Source organism: Siphateles boraxobius, unplaced genomic scaffold (assembly GCF_051911475.1).
Source record: "Siphateles boraxobius isolate OS27281-9 unplaced genomic scaffold, OSU_SipBor_1 19, whole genome shotgun sequence".
Classification (NCBI taxonomy): Eukaryota; Metazoa; Chordata; class Actinopteri; order Cypriniformes; family Leuciscidae; genus Siphateles; species Siphateles boraxobius.
Window position 1 is genome coordinate 18595177 of NW_027508799.1, and position 23701 is coordinate 18618877.

The 23701-nt window shown below is 37.1% G+C and overlaps 1 protein-coding gene across 1 annotated transcript in view; it reads left to right on the forward strand.

Moving 5' to 3' along the window:
* LOC143741709 (thyrotropin-releasing hormone-degrading ectoenzyme-like) overlaps positions 1-23701 on the forward strand; it is a 139465-nt gene that overhangs the window by 99673 nt on the left and 16091 nt on the right. The window contains exons 10-15 of the mRNA XM_077234036.1: positions 8867-8955; positions 10180-10313; positions 10453-10508; positions 17116-17263; positions 19212-19309; positions 19537-19644. Coding sequence (XP_077090151.1) covers positions 8867-8955; positions 10180-10313; positions 10453-10508; positions 17116-17263; positions 19212-19309; positions 19537-19644 — 633 coding nt within the window. The remainder of the gene's footprint in view (positions 1-8866; positions 8956-10179; positions 10314-10452; positions 10509-17115; positions 17264-19211; positions 19310-19536; positions 19645-23701) is intronic.

Below are 23701 nucleotides of genomic sequence, written 5' to 3' on the forward strand. Positions count from 1 at the left end.
TGCTATATCTCAAATGTGCTATATCTCAAATGTGCTATTGTTTACAACAGGTTGTTGCATGAAAATAAAACACCATCAGTCAACTAACCTCTGATTCTCCATGAGCTCATAAATCAGTGCAGAAAATCCACCATAATACGCAGAGGCCTGTATGTTTGCTGAACACTGCAATGCTGAATAATGTAAAAATCCCACACAGTGATGCTCTGATAGTTTCCTGTGATCAGATCAAACTCAAAGAGAATAGGATCCTAGAGTTGTTCTGCAGCTGAAGAGAAGAAACCATTTTGATTAAAAATAAGATTAAACTTCAAGATATTTTGGAAGAAATACAGAAGAATAGACCATATGGAGATTATAACCAGAGCTAGACAGATAAAGACTAGCCTAGCGCCCCACAAGAGCAGGAAAACCCAGAGGATTTCCTCACTTATCCAAGGGATGTGAACAGTTTACTGCTTAGCACATCTTGTCTGCCTTTTATCACTCCTACTAAAAGAAACAGCTTAAACCAGCCTACAATGGTTTGATGGTCTTCAATAGAAACCAAGCTAGTCAGTCAGCTAATACTAGCAAACTTTCTTAGGCTGGTTTCTTCTTTAGTAGGACAGTGTAATTGTATGTAAGTATTTGTATGAATTAGATCTCACATCATGTTCACTCACACGAGCTATCAAGCTGCTATTAACTGAGCATTTCATTTATTTTTAGTGATTTATGCTAACCCGTCACCGCCACATGATGTTTGGCACCCGACTGCGTTTTCACAGAAAACTGCATGTGTCACTGGCAGATAAATTAGTTTAATTCTTCGTTAGTGTGAGATGAATAATTCAATAACGCCACTGATATGTTTTTGAAATCCTCCTTTTGTTTTGGATCAGACACTGTTAGAATTGACTCAAGAATTGAGTTTTATTGCTGAACTGTCAGTTTGAGTGTGTGTGGTGAGGGTTGTTAAGCAGTATTGCCATTTAGATAGTGATAATAACGTTTCTCAAGGTGAGAACAATATCAGTGTCAAACACCTGCAATTTCAGGACATGATAAAACATTTCTTAGCTTATAATCTATCTGATATATTATTGTGGTTGCTTTTTGACTAGAGGTGGTTAAAAGTTGAATCTCTTAGTTAGAAATAGGAGATAATAATAACTCTAGTGAGATAAAAGCATAATTTGGGCATCATAAAAGCATCAGATGTATCTTCATTCTGCACGCATAGGCTAGCTCTTCATAACTTGCTATCTAATGTCATAAATCTGAAACATACAGGTAGAAATTTGTTTGTCTGCCTTTTTCCTGAGTTCATTTGTTCAGAGCAGACAAAGCCACCTTCCTTTGAACGTCTCCTCCTACATGAACGTGTTTTCTGAGCGCTGCGGTCTTCTGCGGAGGCGTTCAGAAGCAGAGCTGTTCCAGGAATCAATAGCAAAGCTGTGTTGCGAGTAGGGGGCGAGTAGGGGGCTCTTTCCTGTTTTGCCCCTCAGGCGGGTTTTCAGCTGAGTACCAGACAACCTGCCAGAATGCAGGGGGATTTGGCACCTTTGTAAATGCAGTGTAACACCTCACTTGAGGCTTTAAGCCAGCCTAGCAAAATGTGCTGACAGAAACATTGGCAGCAACAAAAGGAAAACAGAGAAGGTCAGTTTGAATGTATTTCACACTCCTTCCGTGTGTTTCATGTCCGCTGCCATCTCATTAAAGTTCATAGAGGGTCCAGAGTCTGTCTGGAGATGCCAAACTCAAAAGAAAAAAGATATTTCTTCCACACCGTTGTACTTGAAACACATGCTGACTTTTTATGCTACACTTTGATATTCTCTTGAAGCAGCTCCATAATCCAGCTAGCAAAGAGCCACACACTTGATATGCTAATCCACATCTTCTTTCAAATGTGCATTAAAGGAATGTTTTTTGGGTTAAATACAACATCAGCTGTATTTACATCATATTTGGTCTGTTAGTTATTACCCAGTAATTAATTTTAACTTGTCCTTCAGTTTGTAAAAAGAATGAAAACATGTTTATAGTAATGCATTTACAGTGGAAGCCTAGCATGTTAGCATTATTAAAATAGATAACTAAACATTTTTTGCTTGATTTTACAAAGTAAGGGTTTTGTATAGATCTTGTAATTTGTATTTAATGCTAAATATTTATTTGAAATTGTCACAGAAGCTTACAGCTAATCTGATTGTTAACATCATCTTGTTATTGGCGTATTAGCAGTGAGGTTATAGGTCACAGTTTTCCTCTCAGTTATAAAACCTCAGTATTAAGTTAGTAAAATTGAACAAGTCATTAGAAAGTGGACATAAATGTAAACATTAGATAAGTGAAGTTCATACCTGAAATGGTGTTTTTTAGAAAAGTGAAGTTTATACCTGAAATAGTGTCCTTAAACACACCTTATCGGAAATCATCATAGGACCGTTTGGCTAAGATAGTTTGCAGATCCTGTGTAACTGGAGCTGAAATGTTGCTTCATTAACACATTTACACTTACCTGACTTCTGTTTGGATTTTCATTGCACAGATTTTGTGCTAAGGTGATGTCATAGAGAATATAAACAATTTATTAGCGCTTGAAGGCACAAATTAATTTTCCCATTGCAGGCTTGACTGTATTGGATACGTGAAGTTACTCTGAATTATTTACAGTCCCGAGGTGGATCTGAGCCTTATAGAGTCTTATAGTGTGCAGGTATGTGTAGGTCAATGTGAGGTTGGTGTGCAACTTTGTAAAATGTATTTCTTGAACTTATTGCTCAAGTTAGATAATTCAGTGATCCTTGAGGGGGAAATTTGCATTTGCCTACTGCAATAATTCAATGCAGTATTGCAATCAAGCAACATCACTGGAATGTTTCTAGATAGTTAACAGATAGTGTGTATGTGAGGTCAGATACCCACAATGAGAGAATATCATCAAGAACCTGGTAATAAATCTGTCAAACATCACTGTTACAGTGAAGAATATGAGCGAAAACTCAGTATCACTGTAATAATTAAGAATGAAGAAAACACAGAAATACTATAGGTAGTTTACACTTGGAAACGTTACACAGTGCAGTAATGCAATCATGTGACATCACTGGAATGAGTACAGACAGTTAACAGAGCAAAACATCTGACATGCAATGAAACATTAACTGTGAACATGCATCAGCTGGGCACGTGAATAAAATAGAAAAAAATGCACAGGTTTCATCAAATACCCTACACATCACAGTCTTTCTTCTCTGACCCATCCCGCAAAACATCCTCATGTTCCTCACGGTCCCAGAGGTTTCAAACCGTTCCTGAAAGATTGACTGAAAAGCAAGTCTAAAGCAAGTCTACAAAACAACAGCTCAAACTCAACACAAACTCCAGCCTGTGTGGACATCCATGGAAGGTTTCAAATGAAGACACTTCTCTTCAGTGTGCCTGGTGTTGGATAAAAGTGTTGTGAGGATTTACAGTATCACACATGTTGTGCCACAAAAAGCCCCCCAGTGACTCATTATAGATTGAAAAAGCCAGCGGTCCCTGAAGAGAGCCTGACATATTATCACACCCGCACAGAGAGACAATGAGACTGAGACCTCAGTACCCATGAGCAGAGAGAGAATAGTGGTTAATCACAGTGAATTTTAAATGTAGACACATCCAGATCACATCTGTTACTCTTTTACAGTGGTGATATAGTGTTGAAGGCTCAGGCATTTCTCTGTCATATTGCTAATTATAATTAGCCTGAATTATATTTAAAAACTATAACAACCATGTAGCACCCAATCATTGTGGCAGTAAATGTTTAGCATTGCATATTTTCTTCATAACATGTCAAAAAGTCCTAAATATTACATTATTTATTTATTGTACTCTATTATTATATATAAAAATTGGTACCTTTTTTATTCTGTTTCTGCCATCTTATAAGGGTCTCCATTTCACATGTGTGCATAACTCTTCCTGACCATGGTAAAATCACTGTAATGCACTGCTCCTCGTGTTGCTTTCTACAAGTGCAGATAACAAACACTCTCCTCTCTCACACACTTTACCCGTCTGCTGCAGAGACTGAACTCATCATTCGTGGTTTAGCTAAAGCTCTGGGCCATAACACAAAGTTCCTGAGGGATGTAAATAACGATGATGATAACAGACGCTTCCATAAATGAACAAACATGAGCCACCAAATTACCAGCCTGTGGAGAACTTTAATTTTCTTTTGCTTTCTTCTCTTGTTCAATCCCACTGATGAACACAGTTTTATGTAAATGTATCTGTGTGATTTTCATTTGAACAACACACACACAGATGCTTCTATTATCTCTGGAATTCACAAGTATTGTTATCAGTGCTCATCTACCGCAGGATCTCTCTCTATAGTCTCCTTATAAACATATGCGTTTAGATACTGTTTCCCAGCAGGCTTCATATAGCCTCATCGTATGCATAATGTCTTCTCAACTGTGTTATAGTTATATCCTCTGCGATATAATAAACTTTCATCCCAGCATCTCCAGTGTCTGCTGTTTAAATTTTAATCAAGATTAAAAATCTTCTTGGTAACACTTTAATTAAACCTTTTTTTGAATAATGCATTATGAAAGTATTTTAATGAATTGAATATGCCTTGTAATGCACCTTACAATGCATTGTATGAACTTGTGAATAATTGTAACCACAGTTATAATTCATTGTAATAATTATGTTACGCCTTTATAAAGTATAATGCATTAAAACACACGACAAACAACCAATTGCAGGTGAAGTAAGGAATCTAAAAATATTATAATGCATGTTAACTTTGGTTACAGTTATTTATTAAAAGACATACCTCATTACAACGTACATTATGAATTCCTTTATAATGCATTATACATAAAGACTTTAAGTAAAGAGTTATATTGTTTTATAACAGACATTTCGGTCTGCTTTTCACAAAACCCTCATTGAGGCTTGTTCATACATAATTAAGACACATTAAATAACATAAATCATCTTTCCTGAATGAAAGAAGGTGAGTCACCAGCAGCCTGAAAAGGATTTTTGTTCGTTCCTGTCAGTTTTCCAACTAACACAAATCCTTAATGATCCAACCCTTTTCCCACAGCCAAGACTGACATCGTGAAATAATCCAGACGGCTCTTTTCATATTTAATGACTAAATGTTGACATTTATGAAGAATATGTGGTGCTTGCCTGTGTTAAGATGCTTTATTAATTATTTAATTATTTATAATTAATTTATTACAAGTTATCAGGCACTGAATAAAGTACAACAGAGCTAAAGGCACACCTTAAGTAAAATGTGCATTTTTAAATATGATGGCTTCATTATAAATATGGTAGACACCCAACTTGATAATGATATCGACCATTTGAATGTAACCATGTCTTGTCAACAAATGCCAATTATTGTGCCTTTAGTCTAGCGTTTCTCAACGGGGGCGGTACCGCCCCCTTGGGGGCGTTTGGACAGTGTCGGGGGGCGTTGGGAACGAGGCAGCTGAGAGGGGGGCGCTCAGGCACAAATGGGGGGCGTTATGTCTGACTGTGGCACTATATACTCACTGTTATTATCACAACTTTTTTAAGCCTCTGACAACACATACAATGTTAATTTGAATGCATGGGCGTTTTAGGTACAGCATTGATTTCCACGCTGCTGCTCAAATCCATTCCACCTTCATTCGGAGTCCCACCAGGCCAGACGATCCAATACGCACGTGCAGTCCCAAGCGCGAGTCTCAGGTTCCTATGAGAATATTAATATAAAATATCATATCGTAGAACATGTAGCCTACCGGTATATGAAATAGTAGCCTAGGCGTCATTTAGCCTACAGGGCGGTTTTGAAACACTTTTAAAACATCTCGCGGCACGGATGTACCAATACAAATAAAACATATCCAGTTAACTAGCAGCATTCGTTTCATTCGTTTGTTAAATAAGAGACGATCTAGCGCTGAAATGTGTTGTCTTCACTCGGACGCGCACTTCAGTCCGTTACGGAAAGTGAAAGTCTCCCTAAAAGATGTAAGAAATAAAAAAGCGAAACGGATGTATACTATTTTTGAATCCCTTTCTTTTTGGAATTTTTTGTAATGTTTCCCCTTATAGTTTTTTTTTCTTTCTGTCTATTGTTTCTTTGATGCTATTATGAATGTAATAGATATAATACTATGTGATCCTCCGTATGTGTATGTTATATATTGTTCTTGTTATGCATGCAATAAAAAAAAAAGAGAAAAAAAAAAGAAAGTGAATCAGGACATCATCACATCTTTGTATACATTTTTATTTATTTACATCAGTAAGCTAACGTTACAAGACATCGTCTTTCAAAACATTACCTGCGCAAAAGAAAAAAAAAAGAATGAATGAGTCATTCGCACTTTTGAAAATGCCCTTCCGAATGCGTCTCTGTCCGACATAATTCCATAGCGTCCATGTTTTAATGTAAAATAAAATTACGTCTGTGTTAATTAATTAATATTTAAATGTTGCTAGTAGCCCACTCAGACTTGTCCCGGCTAGTTACCGGCAAATTATCTCCATGGCAACGCTTAAAAACAAATGCCGCAGCCGGCAGAGTGGTAGAAAGAATGTGTCCAATCAAAATGTACACAAGCTTCGCGGTTTAAGATTAATGTGTCCAATCAAAATGCACACAATCACGTAAAGATTTTTTTAGTTTAAAAGTGGACATTTCAATATAGGTAGGCTATATTTTGTTTGTTCATATTTGAGACGCGCTCCAGTTCATCAAAGTGCGCCTGATAGTTTGATTTTATTTACAAAAGCACATTTTCTTGTTATTGTGAGTTTAAATAAAAGTTGCAAATTATGTTTTTTTTTTTGTATGACCAGAAATTATATAGCTAGTATTTTCAGTTGTTTCCACTGTTGATAGGAAAATGCACGTGATCGTGCCTGCATGCAGCAAGCGCCACACTCCGCACACACACTTGGATATGCGTAAACATCTTGTGTTTATTTGTGATAATCTTACTACTAACTACTAACTTGTATTGTGAGAGACATTTGAAGAATTGCTTTATTGTTGTTCTTCTTTTTTTTTGGATAAAAGCGTCTTCTACATAGCCCAAATGTAATAATAATAATGGTAATAATGGTAATTATTATTATTTGCGTTTATAACTATAAATTAGTTAACTGAAGACATAATATGTTAACCGACGCCTCGGTTGAAAACATCTCAACTTTTCAGAATGCCGCAAGTGCACAGCAAGTCATAATGACAAAACCCATCTGATCAGCTTCGGCCTTTCCGTAACAACATCGAACGCTCGGCCGGACAGCTGATCATAGCTGTACAGGGCAGGTTTTTTTTTTTCTCATCTCCATAAATATATCTACTAGTAAAGCTAATGCAAGGGCTAGAAATCAATCAATCCTTTGTATCAAATGCAATGAATCCTCGTCATCATGTCATGGAGAGCGCAGTTCATGCTTTCTTAGCAACAACAGACGGGAGCGCAAGCGCTTGTGGAAAGGAGAAAACGATGCGGCCTTTATGTACACTTATTAGGTGTACTTTAGTAATTCAGAATAAGACAAAAGCACGGTTTTGAAAATGGATATACTGACTCAATACATAAATGTTTCACAATTTAAATACTTAAAGTTACGGATTTCATAATAATAATAATGATAATTATAATTTTAAGAAGAAAATAAGGACGTCAATCATACACATTATTATTGTTTTTATTATTATTATTATAACAGAATGATAATCAGCATACATTCAATAAAGACATTTAGCCCTTTTTTGGTGGTGGTGGGGGGCGGTCAGGGTTCTGGATCTTGGAAAGGGGGCGCTGGGCCAAAAAAGGTTGAGAACCACTGCTTTAGTCTCAACAGAAGGGACATTTTACCCTAAATACCATACTTACATATTCTTTAGTTATTAACAATCTGTTGATTTAACTACTTTTAATTGAAGATCATTAACTAGACATTCAACTTCAAGTATACAGTACAGTATATGGTCATTTTTCACGTAATTCTGTAACATTTGAAAACACATTAAATAGAAATAGAATATTAAACCTATAGCACATACCTGCTGTATATCGTTGTCGGTGATCAGCTGAATTTCCCAGTGCACATGCAGTGAACCTATAAAAAAGCTGAAAAAGTGGGGAAATTGTTAAATGAAGTTCAAATATTTGTTTGGAGCGTGTTCAAATGATTCAGTCTTTCATTAGATATCATAATGTTACAGTATTTATTGCTTTAGGTCAGCTCAGCTGCACTCTTGTTGTCTGGGGTAATTTACGCTGACAGACAGCAGAACTCGTCCACGTGTCTGTCAGACATTTTGACAGGTTGAAAGAGGGGCGGACATCCAGTGTGACAGCTGTCAGACAGAGGTTGACTGGAGAGGCTCTCATACCTAGAGATGTTCATACACACACAATAGCACATGAAAGCTATAGAGTCAGAGATGAATCAACATCAAAATGAGGTGGCGACACAGAACATGACAGCGATCAGGTGACGAGTGATACACAGCTGTGTGTGTGTGACAGAGATAGAGATAGAGAAAGAAAGAAAAGCACTCTGGGAAATAATGAAAGCTGATTTCTTTGAGCTTTGACACTGCTGGGTTTTCTTTGAGGTTCACAATCATCGGATACTCCTGATTTTGTCACTCTGCCTGCTAGTGTTGAGATACAGAGGATATTGCACGAATGTATCCCACAATCCCATTAAATCGTGGGCATCCATATATGTCAGATTATGCACATCATACAGTATGTATCCGTGGCAGTGACATTTAAACTCCTGAGATCAAACAGAAGCTTTTCATCTGTTATTTCTCTCTTTTGTCTCATTTCAGCTTCCAGTGGCAAATACCGCTGACGTTCACAGTGGGAAACTCCAGTCACATATCAACAGCGACCATTATGTGGGTCGCCAATAAAACAGGTACAATTATACAAAGTGCTTTTATTAGCATAGTCACATTATTCTAATGAGGATTTTCCTTCATTGTGATGATGTCAGGACAGTTTAATATCACCCTGACATTTTTGACTGCCCAAAAATGTCAAAATTAATTTGAATTAATAAGAGGAAATTACAAATATGCTCATCATAAAAAGGTGTATTCAAGTCATTGTATGTATGAGTTTTTTTAATACATTTTTAGACATTTTCAGATTTTTTTAAATTTTAATTTCCTCTTAAAATTTGATGAATTCAGCTCTCAAGACATGCATGTTTGTATATTCCTTTTTACTAAACACTTCAATGCTATTCTTCTGTGATTCCCACACTGTTGCAGCACCCACATGTCCACCATCATTACATTCAATCCTATTCCATTACATTCCTCTCCTTTGGGAGAACGAGGCGGATTTTCTTTGGACGGAGCCACAGTGAGTCAAATTCCAAGAGCCGGAATTGAATTTGCTCTGCAAGCGATCCGTGTGGCTCAGAGCTGAAATTTCCCCTGATTATGAGACCATTTAACAGCCTCCATTTTCTGCTCACCTTCCCTGAAAAACAGCCCTCAGCAGGGCTACAATGCAGATGACACCGAGCCGGAGACAATGACTCTTGAAAGAAACACACACTGTAACATAGAGACCCCATTTATATGCATTAACTCACCGCATAACACTTGAAATCTGGCCGCTGATGGTTGGATGCTTCCTGGATAACAATACACAGCAAATCTATTGAGTCCATGAGCGCTCGAAAGCACTTAACCAGTGCATTTGTTAGCCATGAAAAAGCAGAAGGTCTGGCTGGAATATTTCAGGTTGAGAAAGTGGCAAACACAATAGATTACAGATGTTGTACATACAAAATGCTGAATGCATCATGTTCTTTTCAAAGATGATAAATGTGCTCACAATTTGATATGCATAAAAGCTTTGCAAGTTCACTGTCATATATCAGTCCATGTAAACTATAGTGACTGGTTTATATTTCATTAGAAATGCAGTCATTTTAATTACTTCATATACATTTAGTTTGTTATGAACTTCCTGTTATCTGAATATATTATCTGTCTGTGAGCGTCTAGGCATCATTTAGCGCCTCATCTTTCTGCTTATAAGCATGTGGAGTTGAGCTGCAGTGACTGTCAGAAGTGTCATTAAACGTTTGTTTCATGTTCTTTTTTTTTTACTGCTGTATTTATAGAGAGGCACAGAGTGGGTCACATGGACGGCGAGACATGGTTGCTGGGCAACATCAACCAAACGGGATACTTCCGAGTGAACTACGACCTCCACAACTGGAGACTTCTCATTCAGCAGCTGATGAGCAACCCAAAGGTATTCCTTTCTTCCACATCTGTCAGTCTTTCTGTCTCCTCTCGTTTTATCCAAAGTGTTTCTTCCCCCCGTCTGTTTCCTCATTCTCCTCATCACTTCCTGCTGTATTGTAAATGTCTGTGCTGTTCTCTCGCGGCAGATAATCTCCGTGGGCAACAGGGCCGGTCTGATCGATGACGTCTTCAACCTGGCGAGGTGGGTTCTGTTTGTTACTTGGAGAATCATTCAGAGAGTCTGAGACCTGCACTAGAGATCCATCCAACAGCCTTCACCCCCCTCCACCGCAGAAACCCCTAGACTATTCAGGCTAATTGTGTCCTGCTTTTTATTATCACAGTAACTGTCACATTATTTCAGGAGGTCGTTCACCTACCAGTGAGAAAGCACAAAGTGACAGTGGTGAGGAAAAACTCTTGCCCCTGGTTTCACAGACAAGGCTTAAATCTAGTCCCAGACTAAAATGCATGTTTGAGCTGTTTTAACTGAAAGCAACGTGCACTGGCATATCTTAAAATATATCGGTGTCATTGTTTTGTCTCAAGATGCACACCAGTAATGTTTTTTTCTAAGGACCGTTTATAAAAGCTTCTTAAACTAAGGTTTAATCCTGGCTTAATATAAGCCTTGTCTGCAAAACCAGGTCTAGATTTTTAGCACGAAAAATATCAAGATCTCTATGAACTTCACTATGGTGAAAATGTGTTAATTAACACTAAATATAAATAAAGTGTACTAAATAAATTTAATCAATTTTGTTTTTCCATGAAAGCTCAATTATTATTGTTTAAAATGATTAATTTCCCCCCACTTTTGCAAAACTAGATCTGCATCTTTTCATGATGGGCACTTTTAATAATAATAAGCCTCATTTTTGGATGCCACTGTGAATTTCTAAAACCCGATTTTACCAAAATGAGCATCATTTTAATGCATCATAGGCATCAAAGAACAGACAGGGGGCTTTTACCTAAAGTTACAGAAGAGCAAATCAGAGCAAATGGATCTTCATCTTCCTGGGATTTCAAAAGATTACATCACGACTGTCAGATCTGTATGAAAGTGAAAGTGTTGCAAGACACGAAGACTTGTTCATTCCTAGTTTTAACATCTATCTCGGTTGGTTAGCCGAGACATTTTTTTGGATGATACAAAAGGACCATCTAGATAGTTTCTATATACATAAAGCATTCATTTCACATCATCTGTTATGCATCCATAACACTTTCCAAGCTCATTAAAATTGCATCACCAGACACAGGAATCATTATTATGCTAAATCTCCATTTGATATTCAGTTGTAGTGGACCTAAGTAATCAGTCCCAGATAATTAGTCAATCAACAGCAGATGCATACTTTCTGTTGATTGTCATTTGAGATAGATATTTGATTATTATAAAAAAAAACAAAAAAACAACTCTTTAGTAGATTTTTAAAAAATCACGATTCATCCATTGGGTGTCATTTAAAAAACAAATGAATGGAGTCTTGCCATGTAATATTTAAAAAGACACCATTTAATTATTGATTTATTAGATTTGTTAGTTGTTTTCTTTTCTTTTAATTGAATTCAGAAGTCATGTTTTTTTTATTTTGACTGTTCAGACAATGAACTGCTCATGTCCTTTATAACAAAAGCTTGATTTGAAGGTTAGCGTCCGTTTTCTTCTGGTCAGCCTGAAAGAATCATGATAAAGCCGTCCATCACAATAGAAAGAAGAGTCAGATCCAGCGAACTACAGCTGGACCTTCATTACTGACAGATGCTGCTCTTGTTCTGTACCGTACTCTTGATATTCTTTTCTCCTTTAGCCTGAAGGCGTTAGTAAAGAAAAAGCCTTTAGCTCAACAAGATGAGACATGCGGTGAGACCACTGAGCCGTTACTGCGATAGTGGATAATAAGCAAGCGAGGAAAAAACCCTCCTTTCCACTGCGGTTTCATTGTGTTGATCCTTCAGAGCTTCATCATTAGCTGGAAACTCACATATGTCCATTAATATGAGAGGAGGAATGACAGAACGGTAGAGGTAGATAGAAAGAACAGAGTTTATTGTGCCACAGGCAGGCATGCTGCCATTAGTTCCTTTAGCAACGACTGCTCTCCCTAAGGTCCTCTTTGTTTGATACAAAGACAGGCTCATTCTGCTTAATGAAGGAAATATTCAGTCACTGGCAGCTACTCTTGATGCTACAAACCAACTGATTCATTTCTCTAGCCAAATCAGTGTTTGAGTTTCACTGGTGGACTTTCTTAGACATTGAATTTAGGTGCTGCTTTGTACAGATTGTGAATTTCATTCACTTTGGACAGTCATTTTTATTCTTCCACCAAACTAAATGAGGAAGCTGCCAGATGCTCTGCTAGCATTAGCAACGCTGTTCTTCAAACTGAAACGACAGGCTCGTGTGCTGGGGCTGTGCGGCTCATGTTGAGATACACGGGGCTTTAACAGGAATGTGGAGAATTGTGCTTTTGCTCAAAGATGTTTCCTAACCACGACAGTTCAGTCAACTGACGACAAACCCACAGGGAAACTTGTGTTTATTGCCGTCACATTGAGCAGAGAAAGGAAACTTGATCCTCCTGCGCTGAAGTACGTCATGTTCATTTAGCCTGTTTATTCGGCTCGGCCTTGTTTACTGAAGAGCTTGATAATTGAAAGTTAACCCAAATCCTTTTTTTCCTCTGATTTCAGTCTGGTTTTTACATGTTTTTTTTGTCTCTGCTTTAGTTTGCAACTACTCTTATTAAAAACGAGTAGCAATCTGGCGGAGGTGGTTATTGGCTCTTAAGTTCTCGAGAAGCGAAAATGTCAACCTGCATATTAAAAAGAGCATCATCGTTAATCACAGTGTGTAAAATGTCTAATTTCTCTGTAAATTACAGGGATGATTAAGAGTGCTCATATGACTGATGAAACTGAATGCCTCGAGGGATGTTACCTACCTAGGGATGTTAAGGGTAATTAAATGCCCTTGGTGCTCATGGGAGCTCAACACAGATCAATACTGACTTACAAAGCCTTTATTGTGATTATGAATTACTGGATCAATTGAGAAGAAGAAAGCTAGTGTTAGGGAAGACTAGTTGGAGACTGAAGATCATATTTAATATGCATTATTAATAGATGAATATAATAATTGGTTTAATTGCATATCTTCCATTAAAGTATCTTCAAAGTTATTTAAAAGGTCTCTGGAGCAACTGAGGTTTTTGATTGAACAGTCTTATTTCATATTTCAATCATATTTCAGCCTATAATAACATAATATAATATTATATTCAGATTGAATTCAGACATACTATACTTTTTTGTCATACTATTTTTTGCATAATAGGGAAGTATTCGGATTCGGGCGCAGTGCATGGCTTATATACAGGGAAAATCAGACTAACAAGGTGAGCAGAGACTAACAAGGGAAAACAAGAACAGGAACTAAACAAGGTAAACTACAAACTGAAAGACTACAAAATAAAAGCAAAAGGACTAGAAACAGGAAATGCATGACACTATAATAGTATGTGCTTAAGAATCATGAAAATAGTGTCAGAATTCAAAAATAGTCCTTTCATCTAGATTTTTAAGCAATTAACAGTTGTTGTTAACAATCATTACTGTGATCACCAGCTACTTGTCTTGACACACATCGTTTTGAACTTCCATAAAAACGCTGATATGTTCCTAACCCAACATTAGCATCAGCAGCAGGTTGTTGCCGTAAAGACAGAAGGTTGTTTTGTTTGCGACGCTCGAGAAACATCACAACACCTTGCGACAATTCTGTCATACAACACATCTAATACAACTGCCAGAAAGAATTAAACAACAGTACCAGGAGAATATTTTGGTTACTTTTCCATATTCTTTTCCTTCGACACAATATTTCTCAGTGATGGAGCCTCTTAATAGGCCTGCTTGAAATGCTCTGCTCAAGCTTCATCTAAATGAGCTACAATTACAGGCCAATTTAAAAGTCAATAATTTATTTAGGAGACTGTTATGTTACTCACAGGTTATTTCAATGTCAGTGACATTTGCGTGTGTGTGTGTGTGTGTGTGTGTGTGTGTGCATGTGTGTTTTTTTACTTTTTAAAAAAGCATGACAGTGTTCAGCTCATTCATTACTGTGCTTGCGAACAGCATAGGGAAAACATCAGTGCCTCATGATATTTTTATAGTCATGTGGTGTTCTTTTATTTTTAATGAATATATCCCCTGAATAATTCAGAAATAAAAAGTAAAAGGATTTTCTTATGGAAAGGATCAACTAAATGGCCTTATTCCAGTTGCTGCTGTTAGAATGTGGTAATAATGGAAGTGTCTCAAAATATAAATGACAGCATTGTAAAGCAATGTTCTTAAATTCCTTATTTTCAAGAAGAGCCCCACTTAATATACTTTAATATTTTATACATACTTTAATATTATGTTTCTATTTGAATGCTTTAATATTCTCGAGAGAGAGAGAGAGAGAGAGAGAGAGAGATAAATAGATAGATAGATAGATAGATAGATAGATAGATAGATAGATAGAGATGATTTCATTAGTAAACGATTATCAAATCACACCTACTATGTATATATATATATATATATATATGTACCTATGTGTGTATATATGTATATATATACACACCTACTATTCATGTGTGTGTGTGTGTGTGTGTGTGTGTGTGTGTGTGTGTGTGTGTGTGTGTGTGTGTGTGTGTGTGTGTGTGTGTGTGTGATCTGGTCATCGTATACTAATGAAATCATTGCATTATATATATATATATATATATATATATATATATATATATATATATATATATATATATATATATATATATATATATCAGTGTTTGTGATTATATATGTATATATACTGTGTGTGTGTGTTGTGTGTGTGTGTGTGTGTGTGTGTGTGTGTGTGTGTGTGTGTGTGTGTGTGTGTGTGTGTGTGTGTGTGTGTGTGTGTGTGTGTGTGTGTGTGTGTGTGTGTGTGTGTGTGTGTGTGTGTGTGTGTGTGTGTGTGTGTGTGATCTGGTCATCGTATACTAATGAAATCATTGCATTTATGTTCTATTGTGTCTTTAAGCACCGAAGCTAAATTTGGAAACACAAAATAATGAATGCACATACAATGTAATTAATTTAAAGACTGAAAAGGTCTTGACTCAGTGTCAAAACCGCAACCTTCATGCCTTGTGTGCACATCAATCCTGACAATATACATTGAATATTCCATGTAATCAGTGTGAAAGTATAACATACAGCTGATGAGTGTTTCAAGTGCTTTGGCATCAGACTGATTAATTGTTTATTTTAATACGATTATTGCTCATTAGACCACAGTTTAATGCTTGATGCTGGTTAACGACAGCTTGGATGCAATCAAAGGTGCATGGAAGTCATTCTACACATCAAAATTTGAAAATATTTTGAGATAAGCACATATATTTATTGCGGTAAAAACTTTAATAATTAAAAATTAATTCATGCCCGAGGTTAACAGCTCAGCTTTGGGTTTGCACTGAATGTCAATTATTTCTGACTTTAACATTTTAGATTTAGCTCGTTTTATGAATATTTTGGATGTTTTTGAATATCACTGAGCAAAGATATTAATATAAATTTTGATGACTCTCCTTCCTTCTGTAATATATAACAGACTGTTCAAAGGACGAAGAAGAAGATTCCTGAATCGAAATTAGTCATAAACCTCTTTAAACACTTTGAGCTAAAATTCTTCGCAGTTAAACAGGATTAATTTACCTTTTTCCAGATATCATAACTTTATTTGCTACTTCGCCATGGAGATGTTGAAATACTTTCTAATTCTTCACATCCTTAATTGTCTCCTGCTTATTTTATTGCAAATCAGTTTGTCTGGAAATGTTAAAAACCTCCTTGGTTAACAGTGGGTGTCTGTGAGTAACTGTGATTAATGTCCCAATTAAATGTGTGTTGGGTGAATCTGTCCTCTGGAATTTAATGAGTCCGTTTACAAGTCTGATCACTTCCTTTTTCGCCTGACCTCTGATTCGGAGCGCTTATGTGCCCTGCATTAAATTATGAGAAATGAAGATTAAATTCCGCCATTATGAGTCAGAGTAAGGGCTTTAAGCTGGAACATAAATATGATCTCAACTAGATTCTGCTTTTTCTGAGGTGCTCGCTTGTGTAAAACTCCTTGCTGTGATGCTTGGGTTTCCAAAACATTACGTGGTTGCTAAAGCGTTCTGATTTCTGAGCCTTATAGCAAAAAACAAAGCATTTTCAGATTTGTGAAGTCTTGTCTCTCTAATGTTTTTGCACTAAGGATATCGACCACTTTTCTTTGTTTCCGCTCTCATGGGAAAGTCGTGGGGGTTTCTAAAAAGATTGAAGGGAAATTCGGCGGATAGCGTGAAACAAAAATAAATGGAGAAGTACCGATGTGTGGCCTAGAAACACAGTCTCATTTGACTAGAGCCCAAGGTCCTGCTGAAATACATCTGGGATTTGATGTGCTCTTCTAAATGACAGTGGATATGTGCTGTTAATGCTCATGTCTGTGTTTTTAGAAGATATCTTATGTTTTATGGATTTATGCAAATTGATCACGACTGTAGCCGTACAGGAGAAGTTGTTTTTTTGTTTCTTACAGCACATTATGACTCCCCATGCAGAACACAATGCCTGGCAGGTATTCTAAACGAATGATAATGAACAAAATGAACTGTTTGTAATCAAATGTTAACGACGTGTCTACCAAAGGGGAAATATGCTTCAAATGTGCTGCTAGTGTCTTATCCTCTTTCTCTCTTTCTTCTCTCTAGAGCGGGTTATTTGCCCCAAAATGTCCCCCTGCAGATGATCTCATATTTGTCTCAGGAGAGTGAGTTTCTGCCCTGGCACGCTGCTAGTCGAGCTCTTTACCAGCTGGACAAACTGCTGGACCGCACTGAAGACCACAGCCTGTTCAGCGTGAGTCTGGTCTCACATCAGTTTGGTGTCTGTTGGATTTTAACCTTGACTAGTGCAATAAGAAAGACACAGCTGAGATCTAGCAGCACGTCTCAGATGACTCGACAGATCGAACTTACGATCCTCTGATCATTATTTCCACAACAGTCCACAATGTTTCAGACACAATGCCTGTTTTAGAAACTCATAGATGTGAAAAACACTGAGATTTCCACCATCAGTTGTGTTTTAATGGCTATATGTACAGAATAGCATACTATTATATCATACTATTTCTGCAGTATACATGTTGTGAGGAGTGTGCAATTTTAGTGTGGAATTTCCCAGATGAATTTAAATAACGTGGGCACTGTGTGAAATACTGTTTCCCACAATGCAGTGCACTTGACTCAATCTTCAATCTCCCGTGTGAAGAATAAAACCTGCACAATATCAACTGTCATTTTTATCTGCTTCTTCTAGATACGTTATTTGATCAGAATGAGAAATGTTATTTTTTACAGAATAAGCATTGTATATCATTTTTTTCTGTTTTTATAAATAATATGCAGTGTATAATGTGCCGTATGCTAGTATTTCATTCTGAGCACAGCCTATCATGACAGTGTGAGACAGCCTCCCTGTTTCTGTGGCTTCTGTTTTACTTGTCCACCTGCTTTCATATTCATTTATCACTTTGTTATTCAGAAAAGCAGTTGAACGCCTACCCACAATCCCTCAGTGTGCATGAGTAATTTCTGCCCCTCCTCTGTAATGGACGACCCTTTAGTGTCTGCAGTGAGTGTGTGATGAATTTAATAGTGTCTTCTCTCTGTAACTCTCATTTATTGTGTTTACTGTGAGACAGAGCAGATGTTTAGCATGTAATGTAAGACAGGAAACAGCTGGAGCAAATTAGTCAAGTGCCTTCAAATCATGTGACCAGGTGTCTCAACCATCAGTCCAAACCTGTGTGTGTGTGTGTGTGTGTGTGTGTGTGTAAACGATTATCAAATCACACCTACTATGTGTATATATATATCAGTGTTTGTGTGTATATATGTATATATACTATGTGTGTGTGTGTGTGTGTGTGTGTGTGTGTGTGTGTGTGTGTGTGTGTGTGTGTGTGTGTGTGTGTGTGTGTGTGTGTGTGTGTGTGTGTGTGTGTGTGTGTGTGTGTGTGTGTGTGTGTGTCCTTTTGTCCATGTTAGTGTGTGTGTGTGTGTGTGTTAAGAAATAAATGGCAGCATAGCAGGGTCTAATTGTGATCATTCACTCGTCTCAGTAAGAGGGCATGAAGGAGAGCAGTCATGCTAAATTAGCCATAACATCACATGCTGTTACATTTCCCTCAAACGTATGGAGAGTCAAAACACACACACACACACACACACACACACACACACACACACACACACACACACACACACACACACACACACACACACACACACACACACACACACACACACACACACACACACACACACACCGTGTATAAACTGTATAAACATTACAAAACAACACAATACATTCAGTTTGAGGACTCAGCAGCTTCTGTTTGTCAAATGTTGTATAATTATTTGTCCAAACAGTTATATATGTAAATATTTGAATATGTTTTAAAGCTGAAAGCTAGTCCATAAAATCTTAAACATTTCTGAAAGACGCATTTTTTGCTGCTTAGTTTTCATAAATGGTCTGGATGTATTCGGGAGTGAGCTTTATACATTTACAAAGTACAAGTACAAGTATGAGTACAACATACTGTTATTTCCAGGGAAATTTAAATCCTGGTCTTAACATGGCAACCATACTGACTCATTTTCTGCTCTTGTTTTGTGTTGCACTTCTGTTTGGTTTTGCTTTACTTGTGTTTATTCATATTTCTTGTTTTGATTTGATTTTTGTTGTATTGTTTTGCTTTAATTATTTCCTTTGCTATACTTTTTGTTTTGTTCGTCAGGACTATGTTCTAAGACAGGTGGAACCAAAATATCACAAGTTGGGCTGGCCAAGCACTTCCCCTGACGGCTCCTTCATGCAGGCGGCTTATCAGGCCGAGTGAGTCTTGAATTTCATCTTTCTTGAATTATGTATTACAGTTATAAACTTATATGTAGTCTAAGTAAGGACACCGAATAGCAAAGTGTAAGTCAGACATTTTCCACCTCAAGAGATCAGAATGACCTCAGTAGACATGTGTTTAATTTTTCATTTTTCCCCTTCGTCCATCTTTAATTCCTGCTGCTGTTCTTCCCTGCTGGTATCCTTCCCTCTTTCCTCCTCAGAGAGTTGCAGAGAGAGGTGATCATGCTGGCCTGCAGTTTTGGAAGCAAACACTGTCACCGCCAAGCGGTGTCTCTCATTTCAGACTGGATTTCCAGCAACAAGAACAGGTGAGCAAATTTAAAAAGAATCACTCACTCCTTTAAAAAGAATCAATCTTCAAATCAGTTATTGTGCTTATTCATGGTCTAAACCATTCAGCTTACTTAACCAACTTAACCACTCACTCAATAACTCAAAACAATATTAAAATGCAAATATATAAGGATTGTTAGAAATTAAAGGATTGTAATAACTATCATGATTATTGATTATTTTATATGACCAGGTGTCATTAATTATATGCATTCACAGCAGTTTTTATAATTACTGCCATTTTATTGCTAAAATCATACAAATTTTGTAAAAACAAACAATGGTTGGTTATTGTTTAATATGTTCAACCCTGCCAACATTCATACAGTAGGAGCTTTATTTCAAGTGTCCATAGAAACACACAGTCTGATTTGTTTTCCCTGCTGCCCACAGCAATGTTCACATGCATGTATGCAGTATCACACTGTCAAACACAACAGCCCTCTGGCAGGCACTAATGGCCATAATGGAGAATAAACAGGATTGTGTTTGTGTGTCTGAAGAAATGGTTTTACCATGCACAAGATATTGTGTTTGCCCAGTTTTTAGGAAAACATTTTTTGTCCTTGATCCAAACAGTTGGCCGCATGCCTAGAAAAACATGAAAGACCACACACACTGTTCATTACACATTAGCAACCTCAAATACATTGGATATTTGCTTGCTGGCTTCAAAATTGTGCCTTAAAATTGACAGATAGACCTTAAATACACACACAGATGCTTTATTACACATATAATGTGTCACATATTGACATTGGCTTCAGATAATGTGCTTTTAATGACTTGTTGAGGTCTCTAACATGACATGAGCTTCTCTGATAGCAGCATTCAGCCAGTGTTTGACCTGCTCAGTCAAAGATTTTCCTTTTACATCTTTATTACATATAAATATTATAGAATAGAATATTACATCTTTTGCCCTGAAACGGCTCAATTGCTCTGGCAGTGGCTCTGTAATTATTACCCCATGGAGTCCAGTGTGAGGTTTCTGATCGTGTCTGAACTGACAGGAAGTCTGTACTGAACACAATCCCTCCTGATAGACGTATCATCATGTGGACAGCTTAGTTTAATTCTCTGACAGACAGTTAGAGCTCATGAAAGGCACCTAAAATGCTTTAGTTTCTCGTGTACGACTGATGGAAAGAAATTATTTCTGAAATGCATCTGCTAGAGTTGCTGCCTTTCTTCTCGACTGTTTTTATGGTAATAGTTTTAGCATATTTTTGATACTGATATAATTTTGACTACTTTTGCATTATTAAATGTGCCTTAACTGTTCTAAATTGTCTTTCAAAATGTGCCGTTTTCATCTAACCTGACAGCAGACGTTTGGATCTGCCAGATGTGTCCTTCATTGTCCTTTCTTCAAAAATGACCTCTATTCCTGCTGGGTAATAAAAAGAATCTGTTCAGTTTGATAATAAGGGTTAAGCAGCACATAAAAGAGGAATGTGTTGACCTTTATGTATTTTTATGGTTTGGGTGATGATAATGTCACAGGAATGACCCAGCAGAGTTTGTGAGCTGCAAATAAAGGCTTCAGATCGCTGTAAAGCCAAAGACAAACTCTGACAAATCCTCCTCATGTGCTTTATTGATTAAAAACAAGATACCAGACACTGACTAAACTGTTTTTAGTGCAATTTTAGTCTTTGTTTGAAATAATGAAGGCTCACATAATATTGTACATAGTTTTAAAACCAAAATCATCTCACAGACATAGAATCTTCACAGAATCTCATAACCGCCTTTTATTATAAACGTGTTATCTCCACAAAGCCAAATATTAGAGCAAGTCAAACCATTATATTAATGTTATAATATCAGAAGTAAAAAAAGATTTATGACTTGTGTTCACTCCCATTTTTATCCTGAAAATACCTTATAAAATTCATGAATTTTCCAGATATAATGGCAGCTAACGGAACGGCACAAATATTATTGTTTAACTGCGTTTCTGAATTCGCTTAGACTTCCTGTCAGTGGCAGTCATAAATAAGACATCACCTTCACAGGTGCGGAAATTTCAGTCTATACGATCCAATTGGATGTGACATGATTTTATATCTTACTGAATGTGCCGTTCTCTGTATTGCTACATTGAAAACTCCCAGAGGCTCTGACGGCTCATCCAGAATCAGCAGGTCTTTATTGCGCTTTGTTTGAGCAAATCAAAAGTTCAGTCACTGTATCGCCACAGCTCCTCCAGAGGTTTGATGTTATTTCTTCTTCCTGTACGAATATTACATGCATCACCTCACAGCCTGAGAGACTTTACTTTCTGTATTCTTCTACTGTACACTATTTCTTTTCTGAGATTTATAACCAGATGATAATATGGGTCCATTCAGAGGTCATGCTTATGACCCTTATATCTTTAGACTATATATATTGCATTGTGACTCACTTTGGGAAGCCTGCAGTGATGATTCGTGTCAAATTTTCATGACTTTAATTGTGACTTCAAAAAAAGATTGAAAAAATATATGATTGGTTTTATTATATATATATATATATACAGTGCTGCAGTATCTCACAAAAGTGAGTGCACCCCTCAAATTTTAGTTAACATTTTAGTATATCTACTCAAGGGACAATACTATAGAAATTACATTTTAGAGTAGTCAATGTGCTGCTTGTATAGCAGTATATATTGACTGTCCTCTGAAAATAACTCAACATACAGCCATTATATTCAAAATAGCTGGCAAAAAAAGTGAGTACACCCTAAGTGAACATGTCAAAACTGTGCCCAAAGTATCAATATTTTGTGTGAGCACTATTGTTATCTAGCATTGCCTTAATCCTCCTGGCCATGGAATTCACCAGAGCTGCACAGGTTGTTGCTGGGATCCTCTTCCACTCCTCCATAATGACATCATGGAGCTGCTGGCTGTTAGACACATGGCACTTCTCCACCTTCCCCCTGAGGATTCCCCACAGGTGCTCAATAGGTTTCATATCTGGATAAATACTTGGCCACTCCATCACCTTCACCTTCAGCTTCCTCAGTAAGGTAGTTGTCATCTTGGCGGTGTGTTTGGGGTCGCTCTCATGCCGTTCGGCACAGTTTCTGAATGAAGGGGATCATGTTCTGTTTCAGAATGTCACAGTACATGTTGGAATCCATGTTTCCCCTTAATGAATCGCAGCTCCCCAGCAGCACTCATGCAGTCCCAGACCATGATGCTACCACCACCATGCTGGACTATAGGCAAGACACAATTTTCTTGGTACTCCTCACCAGGGCATCGCCACACATGCTGGACACCATCTGAGCCAAACACGTTTATTTTAGTCTCATCAGACCACAGGACATGGTTCCAGTATTTCATGCTCTTGGACAGGTTGCTTTCAGCAAACTGTTTGCGGGCTTTCTTGTGAGCCAGCTTTAGAAGAGGCTTTCTTCTGGGACGACGGCAATGCAAACCGACTTGTTGCAGTGTGCAGCGAATGGTCGGTGTATGGTCACCTACTGGCGATTTTAATTTAATATTTAAAAGTATCATCACTACGTTTTTACCATCATTGCATATTTATTGATTTTTTTAATTTATTTAAAGCATTATTTATTTTATAAAGGAAAAATCGATTAAAGGGGGAAAATATTGTCCCTTAATGGAAAAGGTGTGACCAAGTGGAAGAGAGGGAACAGAAGGACGTTAAATCCCTCAGGGGGTACGGCACTCTAAAAAATTGGAGAACCACTAAACTAAGGAAAAGGGATATGTAGAATTGCTACTGCTAAAGAGTGCAATGTCAATACAGCCTGTTACCTTGATTCAAATTTCTCATAAGCTTAATTGAATTGGCCTAAAGGGAAAAATTATAATGACATTTTTTGTCTAAAGACTACATATAAAATAGCTACCAAAATTAAAGTCGGTATACAGTTTGACTAAAATTAATGACTAAAAGTTGACAAAAAATGCAATTACTTTTCGTCAACTAAAATTAAACTAAAACTATGAAAGACAAAATGAATAAAATGTGACTAAGACTAAAAAGACTAAAAAAAAATTCCGT